Below are 22442 nucleotides of genomic sequence, written 5' to 3'. Positions count from 1 at the left end.
GCTTGATGCCCCCTTAGTGATGGTGGTTGATGCAAACCTAACAGCTATACGCGCCATATTACAACAGTGGACAGATGGCTGATGGCAATCTCTAGCCTATTCTTCTCATAAACTGTTACCGTTGCAACAAAACTGGAGTACATATGACTGAGAACTTCTCTTCGTGTACAAAGCCATCAGATACATCCAGCTGCAGATAGAAGCTACCTATATGGACCACATACAGTGGCTTGCTGAGTACCTATGTAGATGTAGATGCAGAACACCTGTGTTCAGGCAGAATACCTTTAACTCTTCATTGTGGAAGTATAATCATCTGGAATTTATCGTGGAGTTTAGCACCAACATCGGGCACATCTCTGGTATGGACAATACAACAGCTGACTGCCTTTTGTGGATCAACAGCATTTTGAGCCCCATTAACTTAAACATGATCACCCAGGTGCAACAGACTGACCAAGAGCTTCCTGAGTGATGCCAACTCAGTATTACAGTTGCACTCATTTGTAGTCCCCTGTGGAGATGTTCAAATATATTGCATCATCTCACAAGGAAGATACCAACCTTTCCTGTCAGTTCAGCTTCGCCTCAACACCAGATCGATCATTGGAAGGTCTTCAAAATGGCTCTGAGCACTATGGGGCTTAACATCTATGGTCATCAGTCCCCTAGAACTTACAACTACTTAAACCTAACTAACCTAAGGACAGCACACAACACCCAGTCATCACGAAAGGTCTTCAGTATCAGTAAATTTACTCAGCTTGTGTGATCCTTTTGACGATCTGTCTGATGTCGAAGCGGTTTGTCTGGCCGGGAATGGAGAAGGTCTGCCACATGTGGACATGCATGTGTATGCCATGCCAATGCAGAAAAGTATCTTGTCACATACATGCACCAGCGGGCAAATTGCCCAATATCATCACATGTTTGGTGCATGTACATCTCAACGTCATGGGTCAATTATGTCATCAGATGTTCAACATTACCTGTTGACTATCATAGATTGTTTCTTTCAATGGCAGGAAACAGTACCACTGGGCAACATCTCCCTGGAAACATTAGCCTCTGCCTTTGTGTTCACTTGGTTATCAAGATTTGGTTGCCCACTGCCTATAACAACAGATTCTAGCAGGCCATTTGAATCAGAGTTATTAGCCAAGTGTACAGCTTTCAGTGGGTATGTCCATCATAAAACCACAAGTTACCACCCAGCAAGCATCGGTCTGATAAAGTAGTGGCACAGCATTTCGAGCCCCATTGACTTCAACATCAGGAACTGTGCCATCAGTAGTGTAGCTACTGGCAGGGTCACCCAAGTCGGAGCGGTCTTGACAGAGGAGTCTGACGTACTCTGTCCCACAACATAGGGCCGGGAGGGCTCTAGAGGTGTGATGAAGCCAGTCTGCCTAAGGGAGCAAACCCGACACAAAACCTGGTCTTCCAGGTTAGGGGTTGATCGCGGTGATCCTGGGGTTAACAAGCACATGTTGGAAAAAACATATTGCTATGAAACTCAAAGATTGGAATAACCAGACTGATGATACTGATGAATGACCCATACAAGGAAAAGAACACGTTAAACAGAAAAATGATACACTGTGTGGTCAAAAGTATCCGGACACCCCCAAAAACAAATGTTTTTCATATTAAGTGCATTGTGCTGCCACCTACTGCCAGGTACTCCATATTAGTGACCTCAGTAGTCATTAGAAATCGTGAGAGAGCAGAGTGGGGCACTCCGGAACTCAAGAACTTTGAATGTGCTCAGGTGACTGGGTGTCACTTGTGTCATATGTCTGCGAGATTTCCACACTCCTAAACATCCCTAGGTCTCCTGTTTCCAATGTGATAGTGAAGTGGAAACGTGAAGGGACACGTACAACACAAAAGTGTACTGGCCGACCTCGTCTGTTGACTGACAGAGACTGCTGACAGTTGAAGAGGGTGGTAATATGTAATACGCAGGCATCTATCCAGACCATCACACAGGAATTCCAGACTGCATCAAGATCCACTGCAAGTACTGTGACAGTTAGGCTGGAGGTGAGAAACCTTGGATTTCATGGTCGAGCAGCTGCTCATAAGCCAAAAAACATGTTGGTAAATGTCAAACGGCACCTCACTTCGTGTAAGGAGCATAAACATTGGATGAACACATTGTGGCGATCTGATGGCAGAGTGTGGGTTGGCGAATGCCCGGTGAACGTCATCTACCAGCATGTGTAGTGCCAACAGTAAAATTCAGAGGCGGTGGTGTTATGGTGTGGTCGTGTTTTTCACGGAGGGTGCTTGCACCCCTTGTTCTGCATGGCACTATCAAAGCACAGGTGTACATTGATGTTTTAAGCACCTTCTTGCTTCCCACTGTTGAAGATAAATTCAGGGATGATGATTGCATCTTTCAACTCAATTGAGCACCTGTTCATAATGCATGGCTTGTGGCAGGGTGGTTGCATGACAATAACATCCCTGTAATGGACTGGCCTGCACAGTCCTGACCTGAATCCTATAGAACATCTTTGGGATATTTTGGAACGCCGTCTTCATGCCAGGCCTCACCGACCAACATCGATACCTCTCGTCAGTGCAGCACTCTGTGAAGAATAGGCTGCCATTCTCCAAGAAACCTTCCAGCACCTGATTGAACATATGCCTCCAAGAGTGAACGTTTTCATCAAAACTAAGGGTGGGCCAACACGCTATTGAATTCCAGCATTACTGATGGAGGGTGCCATGAACTTGTAAGTCATTTTCAGCCAGGTGTCCAGATACTTTTGATCACATAGTGAATGTACTTTGCTACTTGGAATGTAAGAACTTTGGACAAACCAGGAGCTCTATGTGGACGCAAACAAGAGATGGAGAAATACTGTGTAGGAGTAGCAGCAGTCCAAGAGGTCAGATGGAAAGGAAATGGTATCATGAAGCTATGTTCACATTGGGGATTTGTCACAGAGATTTGTGCCTGGCACATGTAGCTGATGTCGTGTGGCACAATTTGAAAGTTCCTGTGACATATACCTACAACATTGATGCTAGAATTCCGAGAAATACTCTGTTCTGGCACATGTGCCTATAACTGTTTACTCATCGAATACACGGCACAAATCTCAGATACATTTTCTACTGCACATGCGCAGTTCACAAGCCACCTCGATGGAGCGGCCAAAAAATAACAGCATAAAATTAATTGAACACTTTCGTGAAAGATATTCGTTATGGTATCACACATTCCCCAATTGCAAAAACCTGAACACAAAACACGATACAGTTCACCAGCTAGTATGTTTATTCAGTATTTCTAATGAAGAATTGGACATCAAACTTAATAACCTGAGATCACAATTCCTCCGTGAATTCAATAAATGTCCTTTGTCGGAGACATCAGGATCAGCAAGAGAAGAGGTATTTTTTCCAAATGGTATGCCTATGAATCGTTCCTTTTCCTGAAGGATGTAAACAAACCAAGAATAAGTTTATCCATGTTTGTGGTAAGTTGGACCATATTTATTTTACATGATATTTAACACAAATATTTATTTACATAACAATGAAGAATGTAAATGTATTGTTTACAGTTGCACATGAAACAATAAGAGAAAGCATTTACTATGAACTTGACAGTTATCACTGAACTATCTTCAACACTAAGCAAACAAATATTGCCACTCCGATTGTCCTTTGTCGGTGACAAGATATGTTACAATTTCATTTCTCACTAGCTTAGTGTCTTCGGCAGCTTTTCTGTTGATTCTGGATTGCGATGGAAGTGGTGGGTGGTCTCTCCACCTCCTAGGTTCTACAGTCCCTCTTTCAACATTTTCAAAATCAAAACTGTGTGATGGTGAATAAATTAGGTGAGCTTCTCGATTTCTTCACCGGAAATTGTGAAAGTAAATGCAGCACAGCTATAATAGTTGCTTTTTGCAGATCAAGGTGAATAGGTTTTTGTAGAACACTAAAAACAGATGATAGTATGTCAAAGTCATTTTCACTAATTCATTGAGCTCTACTTAGCCTGTAATTAAACATTCTCTCTTTGCTGCCTTTGTTATGATTACCTGTGAAGGGTGTCGTGACATGTTTTTGTAGTGCAAAGGCATTGTCAGCAGCAGTTACGTAGTGGGTGGCTACATTTCTTCCAGAGAGATGCTCTGGTTCTTGTATGTGCTACTCACTTTCTTGAAGGGCTTTGTTGAAGGCTGTATGATTAAATACACCTCTCTCTGAAATACCTTCTTGCATTCCCACAGCTGCATACATAAATTGGTAGTTGGTGTCTACTAATGCCATTAACACAATGCTGAAAGTGTCTTTTTTGCTGTGATAAATGCTTCCAGCATGAGCAGTTTTAACAATTTGCACGTTTTGCATCTTAAGTCCTATGCAGTGAGGAAAGTTCCAATGAATCTCAAATTCTCATGCAGTTTCCTCCCATTGTGCTTCGGAATTTGGATACATGAAAAAATATAAACAAAAAATTTCAAGAATATTTTTTCCTTTTCTTTTAGTGTATATTGTAAGAAAGATGCAAGGAGCCATGAATACCACTGGAAGATGAACAAAGTACTTCAAATACTAATTCGGAGCCTTCTACCAATCCGCCACAGAAGAAGGCTAAAGTTAAAATCCAAAATTCAGCAGATGACGCATTCAAAGTTTTGAAGTGCACTAGTGAACACATTCTTGAGAAAAAGAGGGCAGGTTCATGTTGTTTCAGAAGTATGTAGATCGCGAACTTCAAGAAATTCATAACAAAAAAGTCTTGCTATTCTGCAAAAGAAGATGCAAGACTTAATCTTTGTAGCTAAAACTAAGGAGCTTGATGAATTTGAAAGAGTCTTCAAGTGCAATGCCTGGATTAAATTTTAATGAGGGGCAGGCAGAAAATGCTTGTATTTTAACAGAGGATAACATTGTTATGTAATGCAGTGTATGGCATTTTTAGTTTTAAATAGAAAATCGATAAAGATAATAGTCCCTACTGCAATTTCTTTCTGAAGAGCCTTTATTATAGATTGACATATTTTGATATTATTTCACTGACTTTTGGATTTGGAAATCCAATGTATATACATATCATGGAGCTGTATGAATCTCCAGTAGCTGAAAGACGTAATGTAATGGCAAGTTGTTCAGCAGGTCTTTTTGAAAATTTGTGTTCTTCAATGTGTAGTATTGTGCTGTCATATTTAGTAATACTTCAAAGTTCGGCGTGAACATAATTAACAAAATTTTTGAAAAACCATGTGTCTTGAACTTGTAGGTCAGTCATCACTGAACTGTAAGCTCCATGACTACACCTTTTACTAAGAAAGTTACGCACCCACCACCTACATTCCCTTCTCTTATTATTCTCCCTTTTCACAGTTATATCCACAGAACTATCACAAATAAATAGAAATTCTGTACTGGACAACATGTTCTGTGAAACTGACGAGCTACATGTCACCAGTGAGAACACTCTTTCTAGCTGCTTGTGCCAGCTACATGTTTCTAGCTGCTTGTGCCAGCCACATGACCCTGAACTAAGTCACGATATACATGTGCCGAGATACTTTTCTCCGTGGCTTTTACTGGGCACTAAGTTCCTCAATAAATCCCTCAGTGTGAACACAGCTTAAGAAGTGGTAACTGTACATTTCTGTATAGTGGAGGGGTCAATGGTATAGTAGGTAGCATAGGCTTTCTTGAGTATGATAAGTATAAACAAGCAGTCATAAATTTTAACCCAGTAAATATAATGTACGCTTTAGGAATGAAGGCCGACTTCTTCAACATCGGTCTAGTGTGTGTGCATGCACCTACAGAATATGATGTGATGATGATGATGAAGATGAAGATGAAGACAAAGTGAAAGATGAGTCTTATGGTCAATTCCAACAAGGATTAGGAGATATACCAAGGCAAGATGTGAAGGTAGTGATAGGCAACTTTAATGGAAAAATGGGACTAGAAGGCTTTAGAGAAGCAATAGAAAATGAAATATACGTGAGACGTCAAATAAAAATGGACAATGACTTATAGACTTTGCCTTGAGCAATGCAATGGTAGTGAAGAGTATGTGGCTACAGAGAAAGAATGTAAGGAAAGCCACATGGTGCTCGCAAGATGAAACAACTTTTAATCAAATTGACGAGGTAGTAATTGACAGGAGACATGCATTGGACGTCCTTGAGGTTGATAATTGGAGGGGGGGGGGGGGGGGCTGACTGCAACTCGGATCATTATATGGTAAGATTGAAGTACAGCCAACATACAGCTTTCTTTTGATTCAGAGTGAAGAGAAAAGCTCCACAAAGATAGAATGTTTCCACATGAAAAGAGAAGGGAATATCTGTAAAGTATGAAACAGAACTCCAGAAGAAGTTTGAGGCTAAACAAAGCTAGGATGTGGAAAGTGTTGAAGGGAAGCGGAGTACACTGAAATATGTCCTGCAAGAAACTATAGAAGTAGTTTTAGGTACAGAAGAAAGGATGGAAAAGGCTGGATGGTTTGTTGATTGTAAAAAGGTGGTGTCTGAGAGAAATAAGGTAAGAAAGAAAATGATAAACAGAGCAACAAGAGCTAATACAGAAGAATTCTTGAAGAAAAGGAAAGAGGCAGATAGAATTTGTAGAAGAAAGAAACAAGAATTAGAGGAGAAATATATTATGGAGCTAGAAGAATAATATAACGACTAAGAAGTAAAGAAATTCTGGAAGAGAGTTCAGGAATTGAAGAAAGGCTTTCAGCCATGTACTGTATTCTGTAGAGCTGAAGAAGGAAATTTTATAGGAGGTGGAGAACAGGTTTTAGACCGATAGGCTGAATATTTCAGTGAGCTGCTGAACATCACTACAGAGGGGGAACTACTGGGAGAAAATGAAATAGAGCGACCAACCATGGCAAAATGTTAGTCATGTACCCACACAAATAACAAAGGAAGTTAGACAGGCAATAAAAAGCCAAAAGAATAATAAGGCTCCAGGTAATGATAACTTTTCACGAGAGATGATCAAGGCTGGAGGTGAACATCTGACATGGCCATCAGCTGAGTTGAAATATGGTAAAAGGAAGTGAAAGTATTTGGCCAAGTCATTCCTATGAGACTTGCTCAATTTACAGAAGTAGTATTTGGAGACTACCAGTACGGGTTTCGCCAGAGCAAATCAACTACTGTCCTGATCTTCACTATAGGGCAAATAATGGAAAAGTGTTATGAATATAATGTGGATGTACATCAGCTTTTGTATGCTTAAAACAGGCCTATGATAGTGTTAAAAGGAAAAAGCTTTACCAGACCATAATGGAAATGGAATTCCCACAAAAACTAATCAGACTGGCATGAATGACCCTCACCAGCACAAAATGCCAAGTAAAAGTAGAAGGAAAACCCTAAAGAATTTGAGGTTAGCCAAAGGTTATGATAGGGTGCTGTATTATCCACACTACTCCAACATAGTGTTGGAGAGAGTTATATGAAGGATGGGGATAGATAACCTAGGTGGCACTCATTTTAACCATATGAACCGAAATATAGCATATGCTGCTGATGTGTGTATGCTGTCTAGAAGATTGAAAGAATCAGGAGAAGGATTTGGCAGACTATAAACGGAGGCAGAACAATTGGGACTCCGAGTAAATAACACCAAAACACAGTATCTTGTTGCTGTGAGGAAAAATACTGTTGTTAAAAAGAAATATATTAAGCTGAATTGGGCAATTATGCATGATGTGAGAAATTCCAATACCTTGGAGTGCTGGTTATGGATGAGAACAGTACAAGAGAAGAAATAAAAGCAAGAATTGCTGTGGGAGCATACTGTGCCCTGATTAAGATTTTTCAGTCATGTAGCATGAGTAGAAAATCAAAGGTGACTGTCTATCGAAAAGTTGTAAGGCTCAGAAACATGGACATTGACAGTAGTAGAGGAGGATTTCTTGAGAGGATGGGTGCGGGAAATATTAAGAAATATTTCTGGAGCTGTGAGTGAGATGAGGCATGGAGAAAACAGACAACGAGGAATTGGAAGAAATGTACAGTAAAGCCTACTAAGGTATGCAGATCAGGTGTAACAGTCAGAGATAGCTGGGCCACATAGAGAGAATGTCAGAGAATAATCTGTGAAGAAGGTCTACAGAGGAAACCCAGGTGGCAGAAGGTGCAATGGGAGACCCTAGAAACAATGACTGGAGGACGTGGAAAATGATCTGCGAAAGATGGGAGTAAGAAGATGGAGGAAATGAGCAGCAGATCATCATGACTGGGCTGTGATTGTCAGAGAGGCCTAGGCCCTACATGGGCTGTAGTGCCAAGGAGTGGAATTGACTTCAACACGATCGCCCAGGTGCAGCAGAGTGACCAAGAACTTAACACTTTCCTGAATGATGCTGACTCAGTATTACAGTTGCAACTTGTTAGTGTCTCTGGTGCAGATGATAAAATATACTGTGGTGTTTCAGAAGGGAAATCCCAACCTTTCATGCTTATTCAGTTTCACAAACAATTTACGCAGCTTGTCTGATCCTGGAGTCTTCCTCTCTGATGTTGAAGCAGTTTGTCTGGTCAGAAATGAAGAAAGTCTGCTGCAAGTGGACACACGTGTATATGCCATTCCAATGCAGCAAAGTATCTTGCCACATACATGCACCAGTGGGCAAATTTCCCAACATTATCTCATGTTTTGTGCATGTACATCTTAAACATCTCAACATTGTGGGTCGATTTAGTCCATCAGGTGGTCAGCAATACTTGTTGACTGTCAGAGATTGTTTCACTTGATTGCCAGAAAAAATGCCATTGGACAACAATTTTGAGAAAACATTTGCCTCCACCTTTGTGTTCACAAGGTTTCAAGATTTGGTTTCCCACGGTGCATAACAAAAGATTGCAGTAGGCCATTTGAATCAGAGTTGTTAGCCAAGCTTGCATTTTCAGCGGTTAGCTCCATCATAAAACCATGAGTTACCACCCAGCAAGCAAGGGTCTGATAGAGTGAAGACACTGTTTAGTCAAAGCTGCTCTCATGTGCTTCAGCACAACTTGGACGACTCCTCTATCAATTATGTTATTTGGACAGTAAATGCTTATGAACCAGACATAGATGCTTCAGCGCCAGAACTGATTTTCAGCATAGCAATACGTCTTCTGGGTGAATTCGTCAACACCGATTCTCTGCCGTCCACGAGGTGAGATCAACCAGATTTTCTGTGTCACTTGTGTGAGTGCATCACTTGTTTTCATCTGCATGAATGTTCCAGACATAACACATCACACTGTTATTTGTATCACAACTTGGTTAGCTGTTCACACTTAACACTTCACGCAGACTCTGTGATATCTTCTGTACAAGCTCCATACACAAGTGCACATCATGTGTTAGAAATAAGTGCATGGACGTTAGATACTTCCTCAATAGCAAGACCATGACTGTTTCCATTGACCATGTCAAATAGGTGTACATATTTAATGGCATATTGCCAGCTGATGTTTCAAGGGAACACGACCTCAAACTCAACCAAAATTGCAACAACCGTCTGACTCAGTTCCACAACCAGTAAGCATGATCTGCTGTTGACAGCTGGTGCATTCTCCTTGCTCTTCAGTATATCCTCTCTTCTCGTTACCCACCAGGCCTCAACCTTCGCTAATTTCAAGTTGCCGCCGCTCATACCTCACCTGTCATTCAACAACATCTTTGCCTCGACTGACATCTCTGCCCAAACTCTTTCCCTTTACAAATGTGTGCTTGTGTCTGTGTATGTGCGGATGGATATATGTGTGCGTGCGAGTGTATACCTGTCCTTTTTTCCGCCCTAAGGTAAGTCTTTCCGCTCCCGGGATTGGAATGACTCCGTACCCTCTCTCTTAAAACCCACATCCTTTCGTCTTTCCCTCTCCTTCCCTCTTTCCTGACGAAGCAACCGTTGCTTGCGAAAGCTTGAATTTTGTGCGTATGTTTGTGTGTCTATTGACATGCCAGTGCTTTCGTTGGTAAGCCACATCATCTTTGAAACTTCCTGGCAGATTAAAACTGTGTGCCCGACCGAGACTCGAACTCGGGACCTTTGCCTTTCGCGGGCAAGTGCTCTACCAACTGAGCTACCGAAGCACGACCTCACGCCCGGTACTCACAGCTTTACTTCTGCCAGTAGCTCGTCTCCTACCTTCCAAACTTTACAGAAGCTCTCCTGCGAACCTCCCACCCCACATCATCTTTGTTTTTATATATATATATATATATATATATATATATATATATATATATATATATAATAGAAGGAAACATTCCACGTGGGAAGAATTATATATAAAATCAAAGATGAGGTGACTTACCGAACGAAAGCGCTGGCAGGTCGATAGACACACAAACAAACACAAACATACACACAAAATTCAAGCTTTCGCAACAAACTGTTGCCTCATCAGGAAAGAGGGAAGGAGAGGGGAAGACGAAAGGAAGTAGGTTTTAAGGGAGAGGGTAAGGAGTCATTCCAATCCCGGGAGCGGAAAGACTTACCTTAGGGGGAAAAAAGGACAGGTATACACTCGCACACACGCACATATCCATCCACACATACAGACACAAGCAGACATCTGCTTGTGTCTGTATGTGTGGATGGATATGTGCGTGTGTGCGAGTGTATACCTGTCCTTTTTTCCCCCTAAGGTAAGTCTTTCCGCTCCCGGGATTGGAATGACTCCTTACCCTCTCCCTTAAAACCCACTTCCTTTCGTCTTCCCCTCTCCTTCCCTCTTTCCTGATGAGGCAACAGTTTGTTGCGAAAGCTTGAATTTTGTGTGTATGTTTGTGTTTGTTTGTGTGTCTATCGACCTGCCAGCGCTTTTGTTCGGTAAGTCACCTCATCTTTGATTTTTTTTTATATATATATATATATATATATATGAAAGTGCTGGCAGGTCGACAGACACACAAACACACACACAAAATTCAAGCTTTCGCAACAAACTGTTGCCTCATCAGGAAAGAAGGAAGGAGAGGGAAAGACGAAAGGATGTGGGTTTTAAGGAAGAAGGTAAGGAGTCATTCCAATCCCGGGAGCGGAAAGACTTACCTTAGGGGGAAAAAAGGACGAGTATACACTCGCACACACACACACACATATCCATCCACACATATACAGATACAAGCAGTTTTTGAAGAGCGGCCTACAACTATTGTAATTGTGGTGATTTCTATATTCTTCTTCTGTTGTGCTTAAATAGTATTACCCCCATCATTGGAAGTTAGAGGTGAACAATTTCCAGGACTATCTTACATCTGTGTATCAGGTTATGTCAATAGACAATATATGCATGTTCAAAACTCACTGCAGTGGCTAGCTGAAGCTTGTATTCAGGTGTATTATGAACATCTTGGACACTTTTTGTGGAGTGTTGTGAACCATTTGTAAAGTAAAGCAAGTGGCAAGTGTAGTTCCTTCAGCTAACATGCTACATTAGACATCACAATGTTTGCAAACTATGAATTTTCACATTGACTTTTCTGTTATGTTTACGTGAGGAATCTGATCCTGAAGGATTGTCAGTTTTCTATGAAACCAGTATACTTGCATGCCAGTAAAAATATTTTGTGATCTTGTTCTTTCGTGGGACAGAATGCACCTTACTGTTTGTTGTCCACGTATAATTTGGAATTGTTGGACTCTCATGTTATTTTGACAGTGTAGAAACAGAAGTGAGTTAGGATACAGCAGAAATGAGTTGTGTTACTTGCTCACACACATAAGCAGGCCAGCCCGAAGTCTCAGTGCTATTCCCTCTCACTTTCCTGGTGGACGGATCACTTATTTTAAAAGCTCAAAATTATTTTATCTTGATGTGTATTTGTTGTTGATTAACTGCCATCACCTACTGTTAAAACCTATTATTAAAAAAAATTAGACGAAAAGCCTTACACTAGCAGCTCTTCTTTCTTTCAGGTGAACTTTGAACTATTAGTTCCTTTGAAGAACTGCACTGATATTGCAGCATTATGTCAAGCCAGTTCAAACAGCATTATGACGTATTTTAATAAACGCCCTGTAAAATACGCAAAAATTGAGAAGGTGAGCTCAGTATTTGTGAGATATTTTTATCTTTATTAACTTTAGCTACAATAGTAGTAAATTCAGGCATGTTTTTTTCTGCTTTGAAAAACTCCAGAACACAAGAAAAATATCTGCTGATATGTTGTGACTAGGCATAAATAATGTAGAGTTTCGCGCTACCATATTGTCTCCTCTTCGATCACTCCTTGTGGTTTAGTGACTTCATAAAGTTAACTTATTTAGCTTGTAATAACAGATAGTTCAGTACAGCTTATCTTGTAAGCATGTATATTAGTGTGTGGTTTAAATCTCCTATTATGTGTTTCAATATTCTTTATGTATTATTTGAGTAAATGTGAACATCTTCAGTGCTGTAGTGTGATTAATGTAAATAAGTGTTTTTTAAGCTGCTTTATGTTTGATGGTGTGTGGCTACAATAGCCTAAGCATTATTTTATGTGCTTCAATGTACATACATTTACATATTTGTGACAAGTTTGGAGTAAAAGTCTAGATCAAGGCCAGTGGCGTATGTTTCACGCAGCAGTGTTATCAGCAATTGCCGTGAAGTATGATGGGAAAGACAGTTGTATGTCAGCTGATGGGTCTACACAGCCAATTAGAGAGTAGTGGACATACAGTGTTCCGAAGTAATATTTGCACATTCTCATGTCAATATACCACAACCTCCAAAATTCAAAATTATAACGCTTGTGGAAGAAATGGAGAAATATTTAGACAGCCAAGATTATTAATTAATTTATGCTATGCTTGTAATTTCAAACCTAACTGCATTCTTGTAGTTCATGATATGCTGAAGAAAAAGTCAAATATGTGTCATAACTAGAGCCTGGCTTTTATGTAATATCAAATTAAGAAATATGTACACAAATATGCTACCAAAATTATGACATATGTAATGATGCAGTTATATGTAAAAAATCCAGAAGTTTTATATAAAAACAAAGATGAGGTGACTTACCGAACAAAAGCGCTGGCAGGTCGATAGACACACAAACAAACACAAACATACACACAAAATTCAAGCTTTCGCAACAAACTGTTGCCTCATCAGGAAAGAGGGAAGGAGAGGGGAAGACGAAAGGAAGTGGGTTTTAAGGGAGAGGGTAAGGAGTCATTCCAATCCCGGGAGCGGAAAGACTTACCTTAGGGGGAAAAAAGGACAGGTATACACTCGCACACACGCACATATCCATCCACACATACAGACACAAGCAGACATATTTAAATACAAAGAGTTTGGGCAGAGATGTCAGTCGAGGCAGAAGTGTGCCCAAACTCTTTGTATTTAAATATGTCTGCTTGTGTCTGTATGTGTGGATGGATATGTGCGTGTGTGCGAGTGTATACCTGTCCTTTTTTCCCCCTAAGGTAAGTCTTTCCGCTCCCGGGATTGGAATGACTCCTTACCCTCTCCCTTAAAACCCACTTCCTTTCGTCTTCCCCTCTCCTTCCCTCTTTCCTGATGATGCAACAGTTTGTTGCGAAAGCTTGAATTTTGTGTGTATGTTTGTGTTTGTTTGTGTGTCTATCGACCTGCCAGCGCTTTTGTTCGGTAAGTCACCTCATCTTTGTTTTTATATATAATTTTTCCCACGTGGAATGTTTCCTTCCATTACATTGAAATCCAGAAGTTTTATATGTATAAAATTTCACAGATAGGGTAGTCAAATATCTACGTTAATTCTTAATCAGTTCACTTCTGCTACAAAATACTGAAATAAAAGTGTCTCCTATTCCAGCATTTACGTCACACTGGAATGGGACGCATAATTAATTATAAAATACGAATCCAAAGGTTTTGTTGCCATGCACAGTCTTCCATCTTACAATATGTTTTTATAAACCGAGAAAGTTGCTGAACTCTGCAAGAAGTAAACTGTGCATATTTATACAGAGGGAGTTTGCTAGGAAAGATATTCTAAAAGATTCTAGAATTTCACTGATACAAAATAACAAGGTGTGAACACCTAGGATTCTTATTCAGCATGGACTGCAGTTTACTGGAAGTTACACCATCCACTTCTCCTGTTATAACACTCAACTTTGGAACAGCATCTTCTGTCATTACCATAGTTTCTTGGGGAGCCACACTTGTAGTCTCCAGTTTATTGATACTCTCAGGAAGCCAACTGAAGGGACTTGTAATGTATGAAACTGAACTGAGCGCTTTAGAATTGTTAAATGCTGACATGGATTCATTCACAGACTCTGCAGAATCAGAAGAAAATCTTCATCACTGACTTCACAGCTTCAAAGTGCTTACTGTGGAAAATCACAGTTTCAGTCCATATTGTCAACCTTGTTATCACTGGTTGTGAAGGCAGAGATATGTCAGGTAGCTGCTGCTTGCAGTATTGTACATGATAAGGACGTTTCAAGAAAACCTTCTTCATTGCTGATATCAATGTATTTACTTCTTGGAATTGGTGCCTAACTGTCTCTGCCAATTGCTGCAGTGCATGAGCCATACATGTAACATGCAGTAAGTTTGGATAAAATACATTAAGCAGTTTCCCCACTATCAAGCATGTATGTACATCGGTAGGACCCTCTCTTCTTTTATGCCATCTGGCCTTAGTACCTTGAATCCATCATTAATGAACGTAACAGTTGTTGAACTATTTGTTGCCTCCAAAGATTTACAGTAAATTAATTAGATGCAACCTCAGACTCCAACTTGCCCAGTATTAGATTAGCGATGAAATGGCCGTCGTCACATCAGCAGAAATCCATATAGGTGATTTTCCAATGTGAGCCCTGATTTTTTGTAATATATCGACATAGCAAGAATCCAGGTAATTCTTCTTGAGGGTGGTCTTGTCAGGAATGTTGTGGTTGCAGTATTCCTGTAAGAAATGTTTGAATTCAGGTACCTGAAGTTCGTTCCAGGGTCTGTTCATTGTAATCAATGTGAATCACAGTTCTTTGTAAAACTCACTATTAGATGATGTAGGCTGTCCTTGCAACTGTGTAAGTAGGACTTGTTTCTATAATCTGTTGTTTATGCCTAATACATAGATTGCTTTGTAAATGTTGTTCAGTTTGAGATTTGATCATACATCCTATATGTTTATCACAAGTTTGGCAGAGGACTATTTTACTATCAGTGGTAAGCACTGTCAATAGAAATGAAAATGAAATGATCATATGTCATTGAAATCCATGTTTTCAGCTTTGATGACAATGAAGATGCAGCTGGTACCATGGTTAACTTAAATGCAAGTGATTGCAAGTGGCTGTTACATATTGTGAAGCATTTGAGAACAGGAAAGGAAAGTGTTTAAAATGAGTCATTGTTGTTCACTTGAACTGGTGCAATTTAGCTTTGAGTGTAATGGGATTGATGGCAGTGTGAGAAACACATTATTAAAAAAAAAATTTTTTCCTTTCTTGCTATGTAAAGAAAGTGTATGGGACTTACAAAAATGTATAATAATCCCACAATAATATTAAACTGTTCAGTGTTTCTTACAACTGAATATAAAGGAACAGAATATGTAATTACATAAAATCTTGGCTCAGGCTGTAACTCAGATTTTTAATTTAATTTTTGCAAATAAAACTATCGCATTCCAACTTAGCCTAAGCCAAAGGCCAAGCTACAGATCAATATGTCACTGCAATGAGGTATATAGGTTTCACATTCGTTCGCTTGTGTAACTTACAACCACACTGTCACATTCTAACTAACAATGGCTAACTCCATAATTCGTGACATACTGGAGGGAAGGGGGAGGAGTCAAATATTTCTGACGACGAAGATCGTAAATTTAACTGTACCCTGTGGTCTGAGTATAACTACACTCTTGGAAATTGCAACATATTCAGGAAAAAAAAATAGCTGAATGTTTGTGACAAGCAAGACTATAAATTTCACTGCTGCATGCATTCACTGCAGTGAAGTTTATAATCTTTCTTATATTTGACTGCTACTATTGGGTCCCAACACAATCACAACGTAGTAATTCATATGTTCAGAAAAAAAAAAAAAAAATTGTGACAACAGCGAAGAAGAGAATGGTCTCTTTTCAGTGCTAGACATTCATTTTCTTGCCTCTTGCTTGGGTACGTGACAATATCATTTCATCGACTACCTGAAACTGATGCATTGTCAATCCGTGAGCGGTAGAGAAACACCAGTGTGACTACTACTGTCCCTGATCTAGACTGCAGCCCAAGCTTGATAATACCATGTAAACAAAAGTATGTTTCAGATTTCTGTCTTATTCTACATCCATGATCTGGGTATCTTTTACAGTTATCGCTTAACATTTGACACTGTTCATGCCTCTTTTATACCCTACCAGCTCTGGTAACAACTCTGGTGGCCATTCTGTCTGTCAGAAAGAACTGCAACTCTTACATACCAACCGATGGTGTGTACATGATCGAAATTACATTAACTTTCGCCCTGTCTTTGGGTGCTTCACCTTTTTCTTGTTAAGCAGTGCATATTGAAAAAAAGAAAAAAAAAAACAATACTTTGCATGGGGGCATCTGGTTGAGTCCTTCATCTAGCTGGGGATGTTGAATGGCTGATAGTGGTGGTTGCAGTGGTATGGAGTTGTAAAGCACCTCTGCTGCCTATGTTTTCCGCATTCTTTGTCATGACCTAGAAGAGACCTGTATGAAATGTAATCATTTATGTACCAATCCAAATAATTCCACCATCAGCTCCTGTACGAGGCCTGTCTAAAAAGTATCCGACTTTTGGCATGATGGGGTTGGGACCCTAACCCCTTCAAAGTAGGCCCCTTGTGGTTGCACACACTTAGCCCACCGATCCTTCCACTGCTGGAAGCACCTCTGGAAGTCTTCTTTTGGAATGGTGTTCAGCTCCGTCATCGTGTTCCGCATTATCTCTTCTCTACTCTCAAAATGGGATCCTTTCAGTGGCGTCTTCAATTTTGGAAACAACCAGAAGTCGCAAGGAGCCATGTCTGGAGAGTAGGGAGGTTGGCGAATGGCTGTAATTCCATGTTTGGCCAAGAAAAATTTGGATCAAGTGGGATGAATATGCGGGGGAGTTGTCATGATGCAGTTGCCAGTTTTTTCCCACCCACACGTCTAGTCTTTGGTGCCGAACTGTGTCACGGAGTCGCCGGAGAACAGCTTGATAGTACTCCTTTGTCACTGTTTGTTGTTCCAGTGCATATTTGTGATGCACAATTCCACGGACATCAAAGAAGACAGTCAGCATCTCCTTGATTTTGCTTCCCAGCTGCTGCACTTTCTTTGACTTTGGAGACTCGGGATGCTTCCATTACGAGACTGTCTTTTTGTTTCTGGGTTGTACCCGTACACCCGTGACTATCTCCAGTTTTCACGGTGCTCAGAAACCCAAGATCAATGTTGGTGGTGTCCAGAAGGTCCTGTGCAACATTGAAACGGAGGTCTTTTTGTTCTGGCGACAACAACTTGGGCACGAATTTTGCAGCCACTCGGTGCACATTCAAATCATTATGCAAAATTGCGTGTGCAGAATCTTTACTCACTCCAACTTCTTGGGCAATCTCCTGCACCATCAAACGCCAATCTACCATCACCAAATTTTGCACCCTCTCAACAACAGCTGCACTCCGAGCAGTTTGTGGCCTGCCCGAACGATAGTCACTCTCCGTTGATGTGTGGCCATTTTTGATTGGTTGAACCACTCCTTAATTTGTGTTACACCCATCGCATCTTCTCCAAACACCTGCTGAATCTTACAAATTATTTTGCTTTGAGAATCACCAAGTTTTTGACAAAATTTGATGCAGTATCTTTACTCAGTCATCTTGAGAGGATCGGTAATTCGACGAACACATTGTGTAGCACCTCACTCAGCGACCAACAGGCGGCGCCTGATGCGCTGGAAGGTGGGGACAAAATTCACACTTGTGCATAAAGATCTCTTCCTTTACTGTGTACAGTGGCGTTGCGCTATTGTCTCTATTTTGCGTGGGAAAATCAAAGGTCGGATACTTTTTAGACTGACTTCGTATTTGCAAATGAACGTGCAAAGCTGATTCTTCCCAGCAAATGATGTTAAATTGTCCGCCCTGGTAGCTGAATGGTCAGCGTGACAGACTGTCAATCCTAAGGGCCCGGGTTCGATTCCCGGCTGGGTCGGAGTTTTTCTCCGCTCAGGGACTGGGTGTTGTGTTGTCCCAATCATCATCATTTCATCCCCATCGACGCGCAGGTCGCCGAAGTGGCGTCAAATCAAAAGACCTGCACCAGGCGAACGGTCTACCCGACGGGAGGCCCTAGCCACACGACATTTCCATTATGTTAAATTGAATGAGTGCTGTGTTATATATGCAGTGGTCCCTTTGCTCCCCCCACCCCCCTCCCCCTCATCCCCCACCCTACAGCTGATATCAGTAGTATCCAGAATTGGGCATCATATCAGTCAACTGATGAGGGAAATAAAACATCCCAACTATTGGACTTAATTCTGTGATTGTGCTTCAGAGCTCTGCTCAGCCAATAAGTGTCATGTCACGTCTCTAGGTGCCTCCGTACAGTGAAAATTATGAAAGACTGAGGAAAGGCCTGCTGTTTCTCCTAATGTTGAAAAGTGACGAAGAAGTGGGGGCGAAAGGAGCCTTTCTTGTAAGTGTTTGCAGCCCCTTTCATACTTTGTAATGATGAAGAAAACGCTGGAGAAAAGCAAATGGGTGGGGGGGACTGGATGCGTAGTGCTCAAACTATTGTGTTATGAGCTAAAATAATCACAAGCATGATGAACATCGACACCACTGTTATTAAAGGAAGTCTTATACTAACAGATGTTCACTTGTCCATGAGACATTAATAGTGTTTTGGGATAATGTGTCAGAAAGGCGCTGAATTTAATTTGTGTTTTGAGGCATATTGTAAAAGAGTAACTAGTCTGAAACAAATACAGTGAGATGTCAGATGTGTAGGTACTTTTTCTACCAGTGATTACAGAACTTCAGCTGTTTCCTTTTGGTTGTTTTCTTTGGCAATAAATGAGAAATGTGTGGTTGTTAGTAACAATATTCCTAGTTTCTAATAATTTTGGATTTTTGTATGAGGCATGTAGACTTGTCAACACAAAAAGTGGGCCACTGCTGAATGCAACTAACATACTGTAGCTGTGTCCTAGGTCCTCTAAATGCTGAAACCCTGTGGGGTACAGATATTTGATTATACACACTGATTACCACAAGACAAGAGGAAAATGCTCAATATGGTGTTCAATCCAGATGTAAACTAATATCAAAATACAACAAATATTATAAAACACATTATTAGAGATGAGACCATCCCTAACACTTGTAAATTTTTGTAAATTAAACTTCATTACAATAAGTGGCACTTCAAAAGTCTTATCACACTCATTAAATGACACAGAGTTGTTGTTCATGATCCAAATTTGAACCCACTGATAATCAAACAAAGTTTGTGTGTCTAATCGAGAATTGACTAGGTGTAAAGAGACGTATAATATCAAAGTGCTCACTAGTGTCAGTTTACAAGGCTAAATGCCCAAATCTGCAAATAATGGCGATACTTCTAGCACTGCACTGGTAACCACATGAAGCTTATATTACTTTTGAGAAGTAACCAGAAAAGGTATATAATAAAGTGCAATGCACTGCAATATCATCAATGACCGTACCATTGCTCACAGTGCTTCGTGGCCAGGAATCAGACTGTATTCAGCTCATGGCCAATAGGCAGCGGCACCACCGTGTCTTAAAAGCGCAGGCACAATCACTCCTAAGCTGCTTCCGCGGTAACCCCAGCAACGCCAGTTGGGGTACATAAGAAAAATAACAACCTACCAACTACGGGCCAATCATGCCATGCCATGCCACTGTGGTCTCACCAGCAGCCTGTGTACTTATATGCACCTGGACTTGTTAAAAGTACACACACTCCGCCATGGACGGAGGTGCAAAGTCAGGCTGCAGTCTCGTGAACTGTTTAGATACACCACTTGTAACTAAGGACGTGTGACAGTGTTGTTTGATTGTGATAGGGACTTAGTGCACGATTCCATCTGACAGTGTTTGCATTCAGATCTTATGTGAACTTCAATTGAGAGATTAAACATTCTTTTTTTCAACTCAAGCCTTCAATCTTTGTTGTTCCGCACTTTCCGGATACAACACACGCAAGCATGAAACGCCATGAAGTAAAGTTGTGGTGAAGGACAGGAGTATAATCCAGTACATATTTGTATTGTTCATTAAGCACAATCAGATGTCAGATATCAAATATGTTCATCAATAGGGTGATATTGGAACCTGAAATGATGATACAAATAATTTTTTCCTGGCAGTGATTCGAACCAGGCAGCTTTTGCTATTGTCTTATAGTTACAAATATACATGAAACATTTTTGTTTCACCACCAGTAGTGAGGTGTGCATATTTTTGGCTAGAGGTAATGCAACAAATAATTCTGTGTTGCCTAGGTCACCAACCCCGCACATGTAGTCGTTGTTGTCTTCATACGAAGAGGTGTCAGAGGTATTTGGGCTCTAAGTGCAAATTATAATCTGCTTAAATTTCAGACAAGTTGCTACTGGATGAAATTATACACAATGTATAATACCAATGAAAAAAAATCTAGTAAGAGATATATGCTTAAAAGACACAATCAAAACAATTTTTTGTAAATTAGATTATAAACTTTGATGGTCTTACGAATCCCTTAACAAGCCACACTCAGTCAAGAGAACCCACTCACTATGTTGCAAACACAACACTGAAATACTGATTGTTCAAACAAGGCTCACAATAATGAAACAATCTGATTGTTAAAGTAATTGTTGCCATTATATTTTCTATAAACAGTGAATCTTGTGAATTTTCTTTGGGAAACTAGTGGTTACGTATTTACCAAGGTAGTAGGCTACATTTAAGTGCGGTTAAATACAAAATTAAAACTCTTAGATGTTTAACCAACCAATTTCACATGTTTCACTAATAACTTTAAGACAAAAATTCACAGGTTACAACACCTAGGTATTAAAATCTCTGCAATATTGATTGGAAAATTTACATCACTTGATGCATGATTCAAGCAAACTGATTCTTTTTTGGAAAAATGTTTTATACAATTGAATCCAAAAATTAAGTCTTCATTTTCCACTTGTAAATATTTACAATTTTGAAAAGGACAATAAATATGAAGCTATGATTCATTGAATTCTTTATCATCTCTTTTTTTACAAATGAGAAGAGTTTTATGCAGATGAACACTTACGATAAAAGCAGAAGGGCTACTTCTTATAGTTTTCAAGTTTTTCTGACAGTCTCATTGCATATTTACCAGATCTTTTTATTTCAATTGTTCAAGGTACTAATAAACATTTATTAGGCATAATAAAAGGTTTCAGGTATAATTTGAGTGCCAGAAAAATGTATTCAAACTTCCAGTGCGCCTCTTTGATGATGCTACTTTTTAGGGCCTTATATGCTTGCATTGCAAAACCAAATCCACTTTTCTAGATAGTTTAGAATATGCTCTTTCTAATGACCATAGTTTAGAAGAGTTTGGAGAAAACACTTTTTTGAAAAATGTGACTAAAAATACCCATTCTTAGCACTTTTTGAAAAATCGTTAACTTCACCATAGATTTGTGAAATAATAGAAAGCAATAGGAGAATTAAATTTTATATTCTAAGACTGTGTTGGTTAGTTATGGTGTGCGAAGTTTCATGTACATCCCACAATTACTTTTGGAGATATAAAAAAACTACAGTTCGCATTTTTTTTAAACAGCTATTTTTTCGCCCAACTTTGCTTCAAATTATCTATATGAAAATTGCTCAGAAATCCTTTTCCTAATATTTTACTTTAAAGAGCTCTAAAAGTTGTATAAGATGGCCAAGTTTTGTTTCTTTCATGCAAATACTTACAGAGATATCTCATCTCAAAGTTGCTGAAAATTCAAGGACGCACTATTGGAAGCTGTGCTATGGTTTCAAACAAGTGACTATATCTCTGTAAGTATTGAATTTCTGAAACTGAAGCTTTACCAGTGTTCATTGAGAACATGTGTGAATGTTCATACAAAATTTCATCAAAATCCATTATGGTCATGTGGGAACATTTCTCGATATTAGACCACTTGGCGTGGAATGGCCCAGCTCTCAAATTCTCTTTCACAAGTAGTTGGGATTGCACCATTCGTAGAGACCTGGAGGTGTTTAGCATCATGAGGAAATGATGAAATGATGGGACAGTATCATCTCAAAGGGTTCAAATCCATGGAAAAATTGGAGTCTGAGATCGAAACACAGTCCAATGCCAATATTTTCCAAATCTGAAGGTCACTTAAAATAAGAAATGAAGGTTGTATGACCTTACGTGATGACTGTTTCATGAACTAAAATAGTTACTAGTGTAAGAAAGCTTA

At 39.9% G+C, this 22442-nt stretch overlaps 1 protein-coding gene across 1 annotated transcript in view; it reads left to right on the top strand.

Moving 5' to 3' along the window:
* Nucleotides 1-22442, top strand: part of LOC126481256 (PMS1 protein homolog 1-like) — a 123224-nt gene that overhangs the window by 7964 nt on the left and 92818 nt on the right. The window contains exon 5 of the mRNA XM_050104875.1: nt 11930-12055. Within this exon, the coding sequence (XP_049960832.1) occupies nt 11930-12055 (126 nt within the window). The remainder of the gene's footprint in view (nt 1-11929; nt 12056-22442) is intronic.

Source organism: Schistocerca serialis, chromosome 5, assembly GCF_023864345.2.
Source record: "Schistocerca serialis cubense isolate TAMUIC-IGC-003099 chromosome 5, iqSchSeri2.2, whole genome shotgun sequence".
Taxonomy (NCBI): Eukaryota; Metazoa; Arthropoda; class Insecta; order Orthoptera; family Acrididae; genus Schistocerca; species Schistocerca serialis.
The sequence above is the reverse complement of the archived record's forward strand: the minus strand, read 5'-3'. Positions and strand labels throughout refer to the sequence as shown.